Genomic DNA, 19,540 nt, shown 5'->3' with positions numbered 1-19,540 from the left:
AGAGAACTTGACAAACTGTCTTAAGTTACTAAACCCAAAATTTTCCTGTGACAGATATGGGCAGAATTTCTGCATCTCTGGAACTTCCAGAGGAATCATGGCAGAACTGAAGATCCATGATAGCTGTTGGTATAAATATGTACTTCCACACACGTAGTAAATGCACATTTAGTTGTTACTCTTTGTGTATTTTCAGGATTAAATTTTTCTAGTTAGTGCGTGTTCTGGAGAAATGAAGAACTTGCAAAAGTGTTGAGCAGGCTCAGCTGAGGGAGTCCAGTTGCTGTTTTGGCAGCTCCAGCATTCAGTTATAAGGCTTCAGCCTCACAGAGCTCATTTTGAAAAAGCTCTGAAGTGCCAGATCTTTTTTATTTACCTTGTAGTCTCTATGCAATTTATTTTTCAAACTGTTCTCCAGCTGTGAGGGCTGATTTAAATGAAATTCTTGCAGAATTGTTCTATCTAGATTACTCTGGTTTAAAAATGCCACATAGCGAGATTTAATATTAAAGCCTCCTGTCACTGAAGATCTTTTAAATCTTTCAGCAGTTTAATGGTATGTAGGGTGGTATGTAGAATCTCTTTTTTTGGAGCACGTTGCCTTTCATGAAAAAATCCTCAACTTTCAAATTTCTATTAAATCTTTAGAACAGTTCGTCCATTTAGATGAATCTATTATGATTTATCTGATACAGTGCTTCAATGTGGTGCTAAAGGGGCAAATATTTTTGTTGTCCATGTAGTTAAGTATGTTATCCTAATTAATGAAACAAAACCTGGGAATTTTCAAATAACTCATGACAATATTCTGTGATGGAGTGGGACTTCTCAATAGGTTATTAAACGCGGGTTTACCACTGCATTAAGTGATAGAAGTGTGATCCTTGATTCTGATATTTTAAAACCATTTCTTCACTGTCTAGCTAGTCTAGAAAATAAATGCTGAATTGTATACAATTCTTACAGGGGTAAGCTTCTTCGACCTATACCTCTTACTACAGAACTTCAGAAGGCTTTTCTTTAGTAGTTTCTATGGTTTTCTTCAAGACTTAGGTACTTTGAGTAAGGATATGAATGTTTCTGAAAGAACATTTCCTTCCTCTGTCAAAAAGAACTATGATTGGAAACGTAGGGAGAAATTGGAAAGCTTAGTGCCTTTTTTTTTCTTTCCCCTTCCCCCCTCCAATCTAAAATGAAACTATCTGCAGTACCTCAAGCACTACACTCTGTATTTCTTGAATTGCTTTCTCTGTAGACTAATATTATTCTAGGTTATTAATTTAAAAGCTTTGAAACTTGCATTTTCTATTCACTGTTGTTTTGGTGTGGTTTGTTTTGTTTTGGGGTTTTTTTTGGGGATTTTTTAAAGTAGTTCTTGATAAGATGAAAATACAGCAAACCGTTGTCTTTTAAAAACTTCTTGTGAGGATGATGAAAGTTTCAGCGTCCACATAAAAGCTTGGTGTTGTAACGAAGATAAACAATTTTGGTTTATAATTTTTAAAAAAAAGGGGAGGAGAAAAAGGAAGGATGTTTCCCGTTTGCAACATTGAAATCGCTTGTATTTGGACGTGAACGTTCAAATGTATTTGGTTATCTTACTATGTAGGATAATTCAGTTTTCGATATTAAATGTATTTATCATTATTTTAAAATAATTTATTCACAGTCATATTTTTATTGACTTGAAGTTTTCATGCTATGCTAGTGAAAAAAGTGACTAAAGCTCATGCCGAATAAGCGGGAAAGTACACTTCTACTTTTCAATTTCTTTTTTTCCCCTGAGTGAGGAAAGTCTGTCTTTCCCTCCAAATCTCTAGATGTATCACACTTTTCTACTGATGTTGGCGCCTTCTATAAATACAAAGTCAAACCTCCAAATACAAGTCTCAAAAGAAGGCTAGCAAAGTGCTGTTAATGTCTGTCATCCCAGCTGTACTGAGATGAATCTAGAGAGCGGATTTTTAAACCCAGGGAGTTTAAGCAGCTACTATTAAGCTTTTCTCCTCCTGCTGTCTTTCCTGCAGTACCTGGGACATGTCGAGGTGGACGAATCCAGAGGAATGCACATCTGTGAGGACGCTGTGAAGAGACTGAAATCTGTATGTATATTTGTTTCGTGAAAAAGTTGGCTTTGGGGTTATGAGCGTTGCCAGAGAAGGTGGGTCCCAGCTCCAGGCTGAACTCGTGGCCCAGGGCAGGGGAGCAGCTGGCGGTGGGAGAGCGTGGCCGCGGTCAGGGGACGTGCGCATCTGGCCGTGGGAGCCAGAGAGCTGCAACTGCTCTTTCTGCTTGCAGAAACTATTTGCAAAACAAAAGTGTAAAAATCCTTTGTGACCTTTCAGGCTAAGTTGGTACCCACATGGGACTTCAGCCATTGGGGTTTTTTTAACAGTTCTTTCTCCTTTCTCTCTCTTTTCCTCTCCCCCTCTCTCTCCCTCTGTTGCCTGCCACTTTAATAGTGACTTAATTCACCGTTATTATACAAAACATTACTTGATTGAGGCTGCTTTTTTCTAATGCACTGCAACATTGTAGTCATGCATGAAATAATCTGGCTTGCATCTGCTCAGAGTGGCCTGAAGGCTGCCTAATTCTGATATGTCATGAAGTGGGCTGCTCTTAGTTTGGCTTTTGTGAACGTTTGCTCCTGTAAATGGCACTCGTTCAAAGCTCTTTGTATTTCTGTGGCTCGTTTGAAGAGGTCTTGTCATCTCTTTCCTGCAGTAGTCATATCACAAGATCCTGCGGAAACAGCGAACTCGAAAAAGGCAGTGATCACTCTGTCGAGGAACTGAGGCTAAAACAGCGTTGAAACAGGAGAAAGGACATTGAAAGTCTGAATGGAGATAGGGAACTGCAATCCTTTTCATCACTTCTCTGTGTCTTAGCTATATACATTCTACAGCGATGTCTTTAGTGGAAGAAACTCTAGTATCCTTGTAGCTCAACAAAAAAAGTACACCAAACGCTTCTACTGCAGCTTTGCTAGCTTAACGTATCTGCTACTGGACATCGCTTTTTTCCTCACCAAATGTGAGAGCTCAAGTGGCTTCCAGCTAAACCTGTTCTTCCCTTCTTCCTAGCACACAACAGAGGATTATAGGTTATCTTTTCTTCCTTCTGTTGTGCTGTAAAGTTTCTGAATTGGTTTAGTGCTCTGATTAAAATCAAGTCTTTTCATTCTTTTCTCTTGCTGCTAATGTATAGCAACCTGTTAAAGCCGCATCCCATCTGTTCCCATTCAGTCCAGCAGTGATTGGTGATTGATTTTTATTAAAAAGGGCCTCACAAAATATAAACGAGTTCCTTTGTTCTGTGGGTTTAGTTGATGTAGCTAGAAGTGCAAGTACTGGCCACATAATGAATTGCATCCGTTTTTGTCTCATTCTGGTTTTTGTTCTATCAGAATACTTTCTATCAGCACACCAAATAACCTTGCAGTATCTACTTCATGCAACTTCTCTCATTCTCTTCTCTGTGGAGCTATGCTGTGAAGTATTTGTTCTCTAGTTTTCTTATAAACTTTAAGACCACAAGCCAGTTAAGTGTAGCTAAGCTTATAAATAATGAGATGCAGTAAAAGCTGAGTGCCCAGTTTCTTCTGGAATCTGGATAATTCCAAGATTGTGATTCTTGATCACCTGAATTATTGATTCAAATGTCAGATTTGGATATCTAACTTTTACAGTGCATTCTGTGGAAGTAAATAATTTCCTTTCCCTATTCTGTGCTATGTCATTATTCCAAATTCTGAATGGCACCAACTTACCCTTTCTCATAAATTCAGTGTTTTTCTTCAGGTAATTTTGATCTCTTATGTTTGAAGTTCTTGATGTCTCGTTTACATAGAGGCACATCTCTTAGGAGCGCTGTTTCCATTGTCTCCTTTGTCAGTGCTGCAAGTTGAGAAGCAAAGGCGAAATTCTCCTTGGGCCCTGAAACTACTTTGTGCACATTAGTTGCCAGACTCTATCAGATCCAAGGCGCGTTTGGGGCTGCTCGCTGCAATTTAACCCCTGCCCCCCCCACCCCAAGCGTGTAGGTTTTAGACTGGGGGAGTTTTTTTAGGACTCTGCCATTACTGAAAGCTCTTCTTCTGTACAATATGCTCTCTTAATTAGCAAAAGCCAAACCACTGGATGATGTTTCAGCATGCAAGGAATGTGATAAGAAAACAGTTTGTTCTTGTGGTAGTCTCTTGCTTTTACAGTACATGGTTATTTTGATGGGCTTTCTCTTGGTCTTGAAAGAATTAGAATTTTTTAGCTGCAGTATTCAAACTGAAAGACTATCTTAAGGGAAACAGGACTTTACTTTTCATATGGTTAAACTACATTGAAATGTATGTGGCCTATTTTAATCTTTACTGTTTTCTTTGCAGGTAATGTGTAGGTTTTAATAGTTCTGTTCTCTTAGACAGAATTGTTGAATATTTGTATCTTGTAGATTCTAAAAGTGAAATTCTGTCTGTCTACTTATTTTCATAGATTTTTCTTTTTTCCTCTTGATTCCTGTTCTCCAACAGTTGTCAATTCATTTGGGGAACCGAAGTCTTGTTCTTTAGGGTTGACTAATGGATTTTAAATCATTTAATGGGATTTGTCAAGAAGAATATAAAACAATGTTAATCTTGGTTTTAGGAATAGCTTAATTTCTGCTTTGCTTTTTGAAAGAAAAGATGCAAACAAATATTTCTGTCTCTTTATTGTGGGAAATAACCTTTCAGGGTTTTTTTTATTAGCTGCTCGTTTAATGTGTTGCAATTGGTTTTGAGCACTGCATCTTGCAGAACTTGAAACCAGATGATGGTGAGCGTTTTATTCAGGCATTGTTCAATTAACAACTGAGTAAAAGTTGTCACTTTTAGATAGAGAGTCCATCATCCACAGTGTATTCTGTTGTTATAGTTTTATAGCTCTGAAATTGCACACCACCACTACTATAATGTGCAGATTATAATATTGTTTAGAATGAATGAAGACAAACTGGAGTTATGTCCCTACTTTTTGTCTGATGAAATGATACCACAGTCTCATTAAATAGATCAGAAACCCATGTATTCAGCTGTCAATTATTAACATGGGTTAATGGAGCCTGCCTTTTTTTCCTTAGTAGGTGATTACCAGTGTAGCTTACATTTCTCCCTTAGTAGGGATATGTTACTAACTGTGTATACACTTTGTATGCAGTAGAATCCTTGTATTTGGACTTGGTTCTTCAGAACCATTTAACTGAATTAAAAATATTTAGCACAAACTGGAAAATAACTTAGTGAGTGCCCTGTAAGTGTATTTGACTCAGGTATGGGAACATCATATAAAGACAAAAGTTTACTCTCTCATGTCATGTTTTAAGTCAGCTTTAGCGTGTAGTACTTGTTTCTAACTTGCCACTTTTTGTTTTAAATGATGCATTTGTTTTAATATATGTTCTTGTTTTAGCAGGTAAAGAGACATAATTTAATATTTTAAAACATGCATTAGTTATCTCTAAACTACATTAACTTAGTGTTGTTTAAAACCCATTTTGCATGATGCCTTTTCCATTAACCTTTTCTAGTTTATTAAAAAAAAAATCTTGTTTAACAAGCACTTTGCTGAGAGCAGAATTAACCATCATCTAAAAATGAGGTAGCTTCTGGTGGATCTCTTTAGCTTTTGCTATCTTTAAAAAGCTGTTATTTAGTGTAATGCAATAGTCATTGCTCAACTTGGCAGCAGCATCCAACCCCATCTCATTATGTGCGCAACACTGTGATTAATCCATTAGTTCCCCTCCTAGCATTCAGCATATCCTGTCCAAACACATAACCATTCCTACCTCTAAAAATTACGCATTTCAGCTGGCTGAACTTAGAGATGCTCTTTATGCACTGTCTGAGTTGACTTGAAGATGTTACAGATACTGGGTGGAAACCTCTGTGGAAGGACACGGGGCAGAGGCTCAGGGCAACACAAGTCAGGAAATGCAAAGTCAAGACCGGCACTCCCTTCTTAGCTTTGCGTTTCCTGGCTTTTGTTGGCTTGCGTCAGAACCATAGCTTTGTATTAAATATAACCCTGCTTATCAATTGGTTCTCGAGGCACTGCCCCAGGATATTTGTAATAATACTTTTAATATAGCGTTCTTATCAGCGATCAACATGTTGGAATTGTACGGTGTTAATCTGGGGTCGGGGCTGTCGCAGAGACACTCTCTGTCTCATCTGGAATTCTCCACCTCCTCCCCGTTCCTTGCCACGCCACGGCTGCCTCCCAAGTGCAGCGGTTTGGGAAGGCAGCAGGAGCAGCGATACGCTGGGCGCCAGCTTCCCCCGGCCGCGGGCCAGCGTGTGCCCCAGCTCGCACCCGGCCCAGAGAAACGGCCTCTCAGGAGGTTGTTTCGGATCTTGCAGGTTTTGGGTTTGTTTTTTTCCACAGTCTGGTAACAAAGCCAGTAAGCTAAACTGCATGCAAATGTGCTTAAAATTGCGTGCTGCCTTTTTCTCAGTATGAGTTGGGCAATTGATATAATCGCTTCCAGGCTGAAGAAATTTAGGAAGTTGTAGTTCAGCTCTTGGTATCTTTGTACATGCCTGACTGTTCCTGTCTGAGCTGACTTTAAAGGGGTCTTGTTCAGCCTATCAGTTCAGAGTTGTAGAATGAATATCTAGTCTTTGTATAAATATTGTATAAAGCCTTGGAAGGCTTTACAGAGAGGGAAAGAGGAAGGGATCTATTTTGTATTTTAGTTGTACCACAAGGTAAGATAAAATTCCTCACTGTTTAGAGAAGACTGCGTAAGATGTGAAGTGTAAGAGTAAGCGTGCAAACCAAAGCAACAAATAAAACAAAACAGTGTTTAGCCCTGCTTTATACTAGTCATACATGCTTCTCCAGCTTACAAAGCATTTGCTTTGGGAAAGAGTGATCAATACAGAGCAAACTTGACTGTAATTCTGGAGTTAGAGCTTTGCATTTCACAAAAGCCCATACAGTATTTTAATTGTTTAACTACCATGTCTGCTGCCAAGTTTGGTTTATAACCTAACTAAAAGGGACTAAACAAGGGCGAGTGAAAATAAAGTAACCACTTTGCATGAAATTGGGGCTGAAATTCTCTTCTTTCCACCAATTTCAGGGCAGTAGCTTATTAGAAATGTGTGCGTGCCCTTTGGTCTGCATTTTCATGGGATTATTTTCACATTTGCCTGTCGCACCTTCTCATGGATAACTCTAAAAACCCCTTCCTTTCCCTCCAAACCCTATTCTTGTGTGTGCTTGTTGGTTTGAAACCCTGGGACATTTTAGCTACCTACAGTAATAGCGCTCGACTTGTCCCCCCTGTTCCTCCAGGAAAGGAAGTTCTTCAAAGGCTTCTTTGGAAAAGTAAGTCTAATGCCTCGTTTGTGCTTGCACTATAAGGAGTTACATCCCTGGTATAGCACTGCCATAAAATCAGGGTGTTGAGAGTCCCCTAATCCATTTCAGAATATTTGCTTCTATAACAAACTTGGAAATACGTTGATCAAACAAATAATATGGTTAAAAAAGCAACCTGAAACAGAAACTTAAATCCATTTGGACAATATCGGAAATCCGGTGTTTTGAAGCAATTTGATCTTCCTGAAAAAAAAGTGAATTTTCCTTTTAAACCCTTAAACTTGTGCCAGCCTACATCACCTGGGCAAATATCTACAGGGCAGTTGGGGTCTGTGCCTTGTAAGTGCTTCGTGGGCAGCTGCCTGGCACCAGATGTTGGTGATGGGGGAAAAGCAGGGTGCCTACAGAGACCGTCTCTTAAACCTTTCTTTTTTGAGCACAGTGCTAATACAAAGGTATATGAAGATGAGACCAGGCATTTACATACTATGCTTTTCTAATTGCAACTCAACTCTATAACTGAGAAATTTACCGTTACTATCATTGCTCTTGTTTTCATGAGGAGAGTGTCTGAGATGTGAAGGGAAGGAACTCTCTGTTCTTATTAAGAACGTGCTGTACTGAAAGCTGGGTGGTTTGATTCCTGCTGTCCCCATCTCTGCAAAGCAGCATGGGTAGCCCCCTGGAAGAGATCTCTCTCTTTTGCCTCTCATCTGTTCCCTACCTCTGTGTTTAGAATTCCTCTAAAACATTTTCTTTAGTTTACTTATGGAGTTAATCTAAGATACAGCTTCTGAAGTATCTTGTTAGAAAATGAATCTTGGCTTAAGTAGAAACTAACAGGTTTGTGACTTGTATACATTAAAAAGTCTTTTGAAGCAGATTATTCTCTGGTTGCAAATTTGTTTTGGTTTTGCTTGGGGAGTAAACGAGGTTTATTCAGCTGCTCCTTTTTCACCTTTCACTCAGTGCTGCATATCACACAGGGACAGCTGTTTCCCCAATTCAGGTTTCTTCCTACAATCTGGGAAAGCACACATCTAAAATGTAGTGATGGTGAAGAGGCTCTTAATATTTTTTAGGGCCAAAATACTATAGATGGGAGATCTATTAGATAATCAGATCATTCCTATGTGCAAATGAAATTTAAGAGCTGGAAACCACAAAGACTGGAGTCAAAACAAGCCATTTGCTTTGCAACTGAAAATGCTAAATACTACTTACAATTTACTTAAAAGAAACAGAAACCTCACACGCCTCAACCTGATCAGATATGTTAGTTTGCTTTCTGATTGTTGGTATTAGCTTACATTAGGGTATATAAGAAAGCAAAGATCTAAAAGGACAGATACTTGCATAGCACTTAATTAAAAACCTCAAAGACAGATATTTATCTGTTAAATATACCAGCTTCCCGGTTACATCTTGGTTGCTTTTTTTATGAAGTCTGGTACTTTACCACAGCCTTGTAGATTTGCTTTGTCTTTTATTATAATATTTTGCCAGAGGGACCTACTTCTACTTCAGCCTGTGAAGTTTCATTAGTTAGCACTGAAAACACTTAAATCCACAGTGTCTAGATATCATCTAGATAGCATCGTAGGCCAGTGACTTTATTACAGCTTTGGTGTATAACAGGAGCCCAAATCTAGGGGAAAACTGCCAAGAAAGGGACAGCTGTTCTCCTATTAATAATTGAGAAATACTAATAGCTCTTAATATCTTTTGGCTGTCTCATCTATAATTTCTCTGCAGATGCCTTCCATTGGGATTAATAGAATATTCCAAACTGCAGAGGTGCTTAAAACACATTAGCAGCTTTCAAAAAGTCACTCTAGACAGGTTGGCTGCTTTCCCTGTCTGTATTTTTCTCTCCCTAAAAGGTAGATCTGATGGATTTGTATCTGGAAATGTTCAGTATTGAAAATACCTTTTTTTCTTTAAATAAAAATGAGATGTCTGTTGATAGCTCCAAGTTAGGTTTCTGCAGTTTTCTTTTGCGTAGCATATGCAACATAACCAAATCCACTGCCTTTTTAGGCAGCTCTTCATATTTTAAAGCTAAAGCTTTTCTGTCGTAATGAATAGTAGTACAGATTTGGTGATCTTTCTCATATTTGGCTCTGAGTGCATGTATTTCTTATCATGCAATGTTTTATACAGAGTCAGAAATGAAACATTTTCTTTATATATACCTCAGACTCCAGATACATCTTACAACTGTTTGAAAGTCTCAGGACAGAATAAAATAGGCAGAAAGACTAGACACAATTTAGAAGTATTTAAAAAGTGCCTTACTGAGCGACTTCTGCTCTGGCATCCTTAAAACTTTATTTTCCACCTTACAATACAGCTGCTACTTATCTCCACATTCCTGTCACTTCTAACAGTTAAATTGTTGTGACCTGCACTGCTGATTAGGAAATGTGCATTTCTGATTTAGTCTTTTTTTTTTTTTTTTTTTTTTTTTGGTGGGTGCCCATCTCTGGGGCATCACCAGCTTGTCAGAGAGGTTTCCCTCATGCCCATCCTGCACTGGTCCTGCTTTGTCTTCGGGCCTTGTTGTCTCATAGGACAGGTGCCTCGCCTGCCCTCCTGGAGACCTGAGGACTCTGAAATTGCTCCAGATAACGAATCTCGCATTGGCACAGGTTACCGAGCTCCTGGGAAGTGCTGAGCAGCCAGGTTTCCATCAGGGCTGACTCAGCATGGACAAGCCAGGCTCCCGGGAGTGGGTGCCACATGTGGCTCTCCTCCAGCAGCGCCGTCATCCACACGCTCTTGCATAGGAAGACAAGCTGCTGGTCTGGGTGCCTAGATGAGGCCCTTGGTAGCAACATGTAAGACCACACTGCTCCGGTGAATAGTGGCCATTTGCTTTAGATACTTTTGGAGTCACCTATAACTTTGTGCACAAGCTGCGATCCCACGTTGGAGCTCCCGTCCCATGCGGCGTCTTGCATCAGGTCTGATCTTTGTCCAGTGTGTGCCAGGAGTGCGACTGCTCGTGTCTGCCCTGTAATCATGATATACTTGGCAATATTCCACCCACAATGGAGTTGTACTTTGATTTGTATATCCAATGTAAACTGATTTGTAGAAGTATGTTCCTTTATATGTCACTTGTAGGCACAGCTAAGCTGAGGATTTAGTAGATGAGAAAATCGTATGTTGCCCAACAGTAGTAGGTGTGGATTTGGAATATAGACCGTAAGGACTTACTCCTTCGAAGTGATGCATCCACCATAAATCTAGAAGAATGAATTGAGAGATAAAAGTGTGTTTCATTTTCCTCTTAGTGTAGCAAACCCATGTTTGGTTATCTTGCATGAGGAACCGTATGTTTCTAGTGGGAGATGGGGACTTAGCTCTTTAGCCTTTTCATTTTGTTCTGAGAAATGTGAAGTTCCATGTCTTAGCTGTTTCTAAATCATCATTTGGTAAAATAACAGGTGAGGAGTAACTCTGAAGACCAGTACTGCTTTATGAAGTACCCAGCTCAGTTAAACTTGACTTTAATACGAACATCAGGGACTGTTCACTATTTCTGCAGAAACAAGGATTTTATTGTTTGCTGGAGGAAGACATGTATCTTTGTTTCTAATGATGGTAATCTGAACCAGACAGTTACCTGGAGGCATTGTCTTCTCCTGACTGTATTTGCTTGAAATAAAGATTTTTAAGGCTATTAACAGCTTATAAGAAACTGGTACTCCTTTTTAAAACAGTTCAAGGAGACAGACCTTTGCAAACCATTTGTTTTGGGGATTAATAGGGGCTTTTAGGCTGTGGAAGCTAGCTGAGCATTGAAAATATAAACTATGTTTTTTGGGTGTTGATATTTGATGCCTTTTAAGACCAAAATTTAAAGTAACTTTTAAATGCTGCAATATTTTTGGACACATATGATGGTAAATTTAAGTACATCTTCCTGTGTGAATTATATTACATAATACTCTTTCCACTAGGCAACCCAGAATCTGACAGTTTTACTTTAAACCTTCTCTGGGCGATGGATATTTAGAAACTTGCTTCTGCAAGCACTTCTCCATAGCTCGCTTTCACGCTGTGCTCATTTTCTCTCTTTTCTCTTTTAATCACTCTTCCGTACAAGTCAGTGCCATTCTCTGTTCTCACCAAGCCTTTTGAAAATGCTCGGGGTGTCATTGCTGCTTCCGAAATTAGGACAAATAGTTCCTCCCCCAAAACAAACAGAAGTTCTGCCAGGCCCATTTTCTTCGTACTTGCTGTTTTCTCCGAGAATGAAACTGATGTGATATAACAGGAGACTTTTCACTCCGTGATATTTCATCCTTATAGTGTTAAAATTGGTGTTGCCGTCTTGGAACATGTGGTAGCTTATGCCATTACTTGCTGTATGAATATAAATTATATACCTCTGCAATGAACTATTAAAAAATAAATTCTTGCATGAAGGCACTGGCTGATACCCCCTCATCTTTTGCTGCTGTTGTTGCTCTCTTCACTCCCTGCAGTGGTCTGTGGTGGGTGCCATTAGCAGCCACAAACTATGTAAACCTAGTGCTTGAAAAAACTTTATGGGGAGAATATTTTATTAACTAGCTTAAAGTATGGGGCTTGTGAATTGAAGTAACATGTTAAAAATTCTTTTTTTTTCTAGTAGTAGTTCTCTGTAACAACCTGTAAAATTATGTTGACATCTTGTACCTATTTTCTGTTCAATGAATTAGTTTCAGAAGAATAGTGTGTCAAGTGTTTATACTGTTTTTTGTAACTTTCCCTTAAAAAGTAAACAGTCTAGAAAGGGTCTGTAGTGTAAGTGGCTCCTGAAGCCTTCCTGCGTTTCCCACTTTGACTCACCCTCAGCTTGCAGCAGCTGCAAGTTCCCACAGTCAGATCCTGGAGAGGAGCCAGACGGCTCCTCCGCTGCCCCAGCCTGCTCACACCAGCGCCTTCTCAACATGCACGCACCACATGGTTAAGGAATCCTATTTTTCTGCCTCTCATCCAAGATGTGACATTTGGCTCTTAATAAATTAGTGGAGCGTGTTTGGATGATTGATCTTAGCATTAAGCTCGTGACACAGTAACTGGTGATTTTTGGGTGCCTTTTAGCACTGGTTTAAGGTGATGCCATGATTCTGCCATGCGGCTGTAAGGGCAGAGGGTAGGGCTCGTGGAAATGCCAGGTAAGAATTTTCCTATGTTTAAACTTGTGCTGAAGAAGCTACCTGTGGTGTAACTCCTTATGAATTAGTGTCTTCTGACTCTTTAGTGGAATTCTTCACCCACTTGGTCAGTCTTGAATTCTTTACTGTCAGTGGATATACACCTTATTTTTGCCTCCACCTGTCGTGTGCCCTCTCCCCATCCCCACGACGTGCTGTTTCTGAAATACTGGCTTTGGCTTGGTTCTCTGAATGTTTTGCAACTTGGATTGTGTATCTGGCTTTGGGCACCCTACTGACCGTGGACTTCATCTACACTTAATGTTATGGTTCTTGGAAAGGGGAGGCGGGTGACAGTCTGATGCTGTTGACATAAAACTGTTTGGTTTTTTTTCTTTCTTTCTTCTTTTTTTTCTTTTTTGTTTTTTGAAAGTCTGGGAAGAAAGCCGTCAAAGCAGTCCTGTGGGTTTCGGCGGATGGACTCAGAGTCGTAGATGAGAAAACAAAGGTTAGATTTCCCCTTACAAAAGTTTTACATTTCTCTGTAATAGTGTATGTGCTATAACTTCAAATGGACACCAATCTTTATGTTAACGCAAGTGTTGGTATTTGAAAGGATGACTGAAGTGTATAATTAGTTTAATTAGTTGAGTAATTTATTGCTCTGTAAACGTATGTATGCTTGATATTTTTTTCCCCAGTTAATTCCACAGTACTCTCAAGACGTATTTCATAAAATGTGGCAGGTAGCACAAGCTCAGAATATTTTTTGTTGCATTTACCGGAAGAACCATTTTTTATCCTGATAAGTTCTGTTGACATTGAGCTTGGAGAGTCCCTTGATTTGGTTCTGCACCACCGCAGAAGGCTGCAATAGTAATACATGAGCAAACTCATGTTAATCAATAGAATTTTCAGTGCATCCAAATCCTAGAATGGGTCCGACTGAACATGAGCTACCTTCCAAAAATGCAATGAAGAGAGTAGATGAAATAGGAGGGTTGTGCCTTCAGACTCAAGCTAAAGAGTAACATAAAATTTGATAATTTCTAATTCTAATCTCTTAGCTGCTGGTCTGAAGTGGAAGACTAATGTGTTTGTGACATCCTTCTAGATTGTTTTACAATTTTTTTTAATCATGAACTAGCACAGTACGTACCACCACAGCAACTGCATGCAAATAATAGCAAACAATTCTTGGTTTTATCGAGATGTAGGCAATTAGAAATTAAGACCATTAAGCTTGCCTCTATAAGCGTACTAGTATTTTAAAAGATGACATGGCCATCGGAACAATTTAATTCTCATTAGTCTGAAATAATTAATTTTATTTTCACATCATTTACTTTGTCAACCTAAAAGATGATTTCTTCAAGCTGAGAAACAGGTAGAGATAATTCACATCCTTCTGCAGTACAACCACCTGTCAAATACTCGCTTTGTGGCCAGACTTCCCCAGGGCTGCTGCTGTGCTCTGGTTCATCAGCGCTACAGTCATTGTCTCTTAAGAATTCGGTTTCTAATACAAACATACCGATGCCGGTGAATTCAGTCTACTGATTGCCTCATTTGAAAATAATAGTACATGTATTATTTTTAGAAATGTTACTGCGTATATCAAATCTTTAAAAATTGAATTTTAATAAGCTGCGCACACACTGGAGGTAATTAAAAGTATACGACTTAAAAAGAGCATATACTATTGCCTCCTGGTGGTTGAATACATTAGCGCAGGTGCCAAGTACTAACCACCAACCAAAAGAAACAGTTTTGAAAAAAAAAAAAAAGAAAAAATGATTTTTAACTAAGATGGCATAGTTCTTTAACTCTACTATCTCCTTTTTAGCAACACTTTTCCCCTCAGTCTGTGGGAGCAAGTCGGGGGTGTTGGATGGTACCAGTGCTGCTGGTGCATCCCTACTTAGCTCGTTGGCAGATCAGCTTTGGCTTTTTGTGTAGCAGCTGCCAGACCTTCCCACTGGCAGACCTCCCCTATAAGTTTCAGTGTTGTGTTTTAGCCACAGTAAGGATTTTTTGATTGCAAGATGACCAGAGCTGCTGTAAAAATAAAATACAACGAAAATGTGAGCTTCATAGTCTGGACAAGAGACCTCAGGAATTGTTTGGGTCCCTAAATTCTCGAGTGGTGCCTTAGCACGCTTCTACCAAAGGTGGCTGGTGGAAAATGTCATCTGTCCTTTTTGTTTCATACTAGGACTAGATTCTGACTGGTGAATTCATTGACAGATAATTAAAGCCACATCCTCTGTATATGCTCTTTTTAGTATAACTCATCTTCTTGCAGTTAACACTGAAAATTACTTGTTCAAGTATTTCTCTGTATCTTCTCACGTTTCTTTTATTTTGGGGTGGGGCGGATTTTTCCCCTGCAGGATCTTATAGTTGATCAGACAATAGAGAAAGTTTCTTTCTGCGCACCTGACAGGAACTTTGATCGGGCATTCTCATACATCTGTCGAGATGGCACAACGAGACGCTGGATATGCCACTGCTTTATGGCTGTAAAGGACACGGTAAGTTTAATATGGTGTGTGTCCAACTCTTCCAGCTTCTAGCTGAAAATTATGCTTGGCGAAATTAACTGCCTAGAATAATGCAATACGTTTTGATGTCAGCTAAAATATTACTTAGCCCTTGAAAATTGTTTTAGTTCTAATCCTTTATGTCTGAATTATTTGCCGTCCATCTCTGGTGTCGTCTTGTGGAGAGAAACGGTGCCCAGCATGTGTACAAAAGGAATGCAGTCAGCCTCAGACATCTCTAGCAGAAGGGAACTACTCTTCTAAAAATAGAAGATATTCTCATCTGAAAATGTATACAGCCAAAAACTGAAACGGCAATGACAGTTTTTCCAGGGTAAAATCATAGTGAGTAAATACAGACTGGTTACGAATGCAACCTCTTGTATGCAAACGTTATCTTGAGTGGAAAGTCATTTGAATATTAAGGGATGGAGCTAAACCGAATTAAATTAGCATCCTGTTTCCTTCCAAGTGATACGAGATTTTTCCAGTAGAAGATTTGAAATTATCAGTCTCTCACTGTGTAGACTTAAGTAAGTTATTTAACTCCGTGATCTGGCCTTTTCTTCTTTCTGCTTTTTGTTGAATATTATACAAAGCGCTTGAAACCTCATGCAAATTCATTGTGTGAACCCCACATAGCTGCATGTTCAGAGTAATTGTACTTGGAAATTTATCATTCTTCTTTAAAGACAAAGCACAAAGTTAGAAATTCCCAGTTAAACTTATATTAGAGCTGGAGCATTTCTATTTTCTTCTTTGAATAATGGGTCAGTTCACGTACTGATTATTACAGATGAGGTGAGCTATTGATAGTTATAGTGTCTCTGGCTCAGCTGTAGCCGCTGTATCTGCTGGATTCCTGGGCTCTCTCCGACTTGGATTTCCTTATTGCAGTTATTGGATAGAGGGTCATTTTTGACCTCACTGGTTAATAATGGTAATGCTTTCCAGAAGCACTTAATGGTTAATGATGGTTAATAATGGATGTGCTTTTAATACCAACTTATGCATTTGGTCAGGGCGATTAAGAGATGTAAGTAGTCACCACTGTACTTTTAATTTTCACACTTGCACATGGCAGTGCCTCCCTGAGCCCTCTGCAAGCTTCGTCCATCTGAGAATAGCTCTTATCTGTCCTTCGGGACTTGCACAGGAGATGGCTTCACAGGTTTTTCTCTGTGCACAGATGTATCCAGAGGCAAGGGATCGGTGCAGGCACGTTATCGCACTAGCATCTTAGGAGCAGTTGAACTAAACAGGTTATCCGACAATCTCTTTCATTTCTGGGTGGCCTCCTTGAACACGGCTTGTGCATTAGTCAGTGGGAGTCTTTATATACCAGGTTTAATTTTAGAGCCGTACAAAAGGTGGCCAATTACAGTAGTTCTCTTTAATGCCTTAATGAGATTCCTCTTGTAAAGCAAGGTTATCACTCTGCGATGGTTGAAGCACGCGTATGTTTCTGTTCCAGTGACTGTGTGACGCAATGTTGTCTTGTGCAGGGGGAAAGGTTGAGTCATGCCGTGGGCTGTGCATTTGCAGCTTGCCTGGAGCGAAAGCAGAAGCGAGAGAAGGAGTGTGGAGTGACGGCCACCTTTGATGCCAGCAGAACCACATTCACTAGAGAGGGGTCATTCAGGGTCACTACAGCTACTGAACAAGCGGAGAGAGAGGAAATTATGAGACAGATGCCGGATGCTAAAGGTAGGGGCTGCGACTTAAACAGTCATCCACAGTGCGCAAAACCAGCGCCGAGGTGAATCGGAGCCTGTGCAAGGATTGAGACTTCATGTCTTTGCAGCATTCCCACTCTCCAGCGTTATTATGTACAAATCATATTCCCAGATGCTTGTCACTTCACAAAATGAAAAATGCTCCCAGATTCACTGGCAGCGCGTTTTCCCACATCTCCTCTTGAAAAAGTACAAGCGGCTTCACATGTAGAAGCTGTTCCTGCTTTGTTTTGTCAGCTTGCTTTATGGCAGAGAACAGCGTAGGTAATAAAAGGCCTTATTAGAAAAATGTTATAAAAATATAACAAGTTTGCCAGACATGAAGTAATCCTTTTTCTAGTCTGAAGCGTAAGGTAAATGAACAGAAAATTATATGCATTTTTCTTAGAAAAAAATGTATTTTTATTTTTAAGGCAGGTTACAAAGTGTTAGAGTTATATTGCATGAGGGAAGAACGGATCAATCACAGTGTGCTTTCTGGGGGAAAAAAAAAAAAGCCCAAAACATTCCCCCCCCCCCCCCCCCCCCAAACACATAACTGTTGCACTGTTAATTACAATCAAAACCAGTGACTAACTGATTTGAGCCATTTAAAGTGTTCTGAAATTCAAGTGAAAGCAGAACTCTTTGCCCAAGTTTTATTACAAGTAGCGGAGTTCTACAGCTAACAAAAACAATATTATAAATATTGTTCATAGCCCTCTTTACAATGGAGTTGAACTTTTGTTACAGAGGGTTCCACAGCAAGTTTTAGGCTGCCCCTCAATTGCAAAACTTTAATCTTCGTTTTCATCGTCCATCTGCTTGTTCCCATACGTTAGTTTTCAAATGTGCTAAATGAAGCTTAAACACAAGGCCTTTGTTACTTGAGGGCATGAGTCAAAGTCTTGACTCAATGAAGGTGTGTGAAATCCTTTCCAAGAAAGACTGATTAGAAAAGTTTCACTTGAACGAGCAGCTGCAACTCATGGGTACTGAAGCTTGCAAGACAACATAATTAGTTCCTCCTACCATTCCAGCTCCTCAGAAATCTCTGGTGTGACTCCTCTCTATATCAGACTTCAAGTTATTCTGTTGATGTGCCAACCAAAAAAGTCATTGATTTTCCTAAAGTGTTTGGAAAGCAATATGGGTAAAATAAGAGTTCACACCAGGATGGTGAAGTTTCCCCTTCCCCAGCTGTATTGAGCTGTGTTTATTGCCCCCAAAGCCAATTCCCTTAGGATGTGAGTGAGAGTTTTCCTAGAGATGGAAAAATCCACAGGTGCCATCATTTAAAGTAGGCTTATTCTGACATTTCTGTCCTTAGGCCTGGTAGACAGGACCACTGTGGTACTATGCAGAACTCCACAAAGTAAAGCAGCTGACTTTAAGTTGGAGGAGCTTCCAGTGCAACTAACTAGTGACTGGGTGGTAACACTACAGCTGAATTCAGTTCATGAAGTGACACAGGAGCTCCCTGTAATGGTGGCTGGTGTTAGCAAGGCCTGTCAGCTCAGAGACTGGACCTCTTGCAGCACATGTCCATCTCTTTGTTGGGTGTTTCCTGGCAGAGCTGCAGCCCCAGCACTGAATGCAGCCCAACCCGTTAAGTGCTGCCGCTACCTTTGTTTTGGCCGCTGAAGCTTGTGCAGTGTGTTTGGCTACTGCTGCTGATTCTGCAGGGGCAGGAGGGCGCCTTTGAAAAGAAAGTCCTAGAGCTGGGTTGTGCTGCTGCTGAGCTGTGCCGCCCTAAGTAACTTCACACATACAGTCTGTATTCGTATTTCAGCCATAGTTCTGTGTGAGGCAAAGTAAAGGTCTCAAACACACAATATGCTTTTCAGTCTTTATCACAGATGAATTGCAAGAATTCCTGAGCTGGGGTCTCAGGAATAACTAGAAAGAACACTTACATAAGACCATAACTGGATGTGCGTAAAGTGACGTGGTGAAGACAATTAAGGTATACAGAAATGATATTTCTGCTGTGATATAGAAACTCGTTTGGAAGCGTACTAGTTATGCAAATTCCTGCAATTAATCTTTTCAAAACAGGCAGTTGGACACTACTTTGCTTTACTCGTCTAACCTCACCCTGTTTCCTCCAGCAGTTGAAACAGAAGCGAAAACAGTAGCGCCAGGTGCGGCACCAAACAATACTGCCCCCTCTTCTGGCTCACCAACCTCTCCTACTGCTGAAGCTGCTGCCTCTCTGGATAAAGAAATGAGCAATCCCCATGCTATTCCCCGGAGGCATGCCCCTATAGAACAGCTTGCCAGGCAAGGGTCTTTCAGGGGCTTCCCTGCCCTTAGCCAAAAGATGTCTCCTTTTAAACGCCAGTTGTCTTTGCGAATAAATGAGCTGCCTTCAACAGTGCAAAGGAAGACTGATTTCCCCATGAAAAACTCAGGTAAAACCACATGGTTCCAGTGAAACGTTACCTTAAATTGTCTCTTCCTCCTTTCCTTTTCTGTGGCTTCAAATAACACTCCCTATTTTCTAGTAAATCCTTCTTCCTGCCTCATGTGGATAATTTCTCGTGAACAAACATCACCGTGTCACAAAACTTCTGCTTTGGAAGTAGGCAAGAATTTAAAATGCAGTATCCACGTGCAGAAGACAAACAGTTCTACTCGCTGTCTGAAATACTGGAGCACAGTTTGAAGTGTTCCAGGAATGGGTGTTGGTGAATTAGGTGCTGGCTCTTCCCTCTGAGTCACTGAACCAGTTCCTCCACTTAATGCCAGGGCATCTTGAGAGACAA

At 40.1% G+C, this 19,540-nt stretch overlaps 1 protein-coding gene across 4 annotated transcripts in view; it reads left to right on the top strand.

The window, feature by feature from the left end:
- The window catches only part of NUMB (NUMB endocytic adaptor protein), a 94,772-nt gene that overhangs the window by 69,941 nt on the left and 5,291 nt on the right, over positions 1-19,540 (top strand). For 2 of the 4 annotated variants that reach the window (XM_065635369.1, XM_065635367.1), the window contains exons 3-7: positions 2,028-2,102; positions 12,948-13,022; positions 14,908-15,048; positions 16,563-16,764; positions 18,884-19,186. In XM_065635369.1, the coding sequence (XP_065491441.1) occupies positions 2,028-2,102; positions 12,948-13,022; positions 14,908-15,048; positions 16,563-16,764; positions 18,884-19,186 (796 nt within the window). Of the gene's footprint in view, positions 1-2,027; positions 2,103-2,463; positions 6,398-7,337; positions 7,371-12,947; positions 13,023-14,907; positions 15,049-16,562; positions 16,765-18,883; positions 19,187-19,540 lie in introns of those variants that run through there. The other 2 variants (XM_065635368.1, XM_065635370.1) reach the window with 2 other exon arrangements.

This window comes from Caloenas nicobarica, chromosome 5 (assembly GCF_036013445.1).
Source record: "Caloenas nicobarica isolate bCalNic1 chromosome 5, bCalNic1.hap1, whole genome shotgun sequence".
NCBI classification, from domain to species: Eukaryota; Metazoa; Chordata; class Aves; order Columbiformes; family Columbidae; genus Caloenas; species Caloenas nicobarica.
The sequence above is the reverse complement of the archived record's forward strand: the minus strand, read 5'-3'. Positions and strand labels throughout refer to the sequence as shown.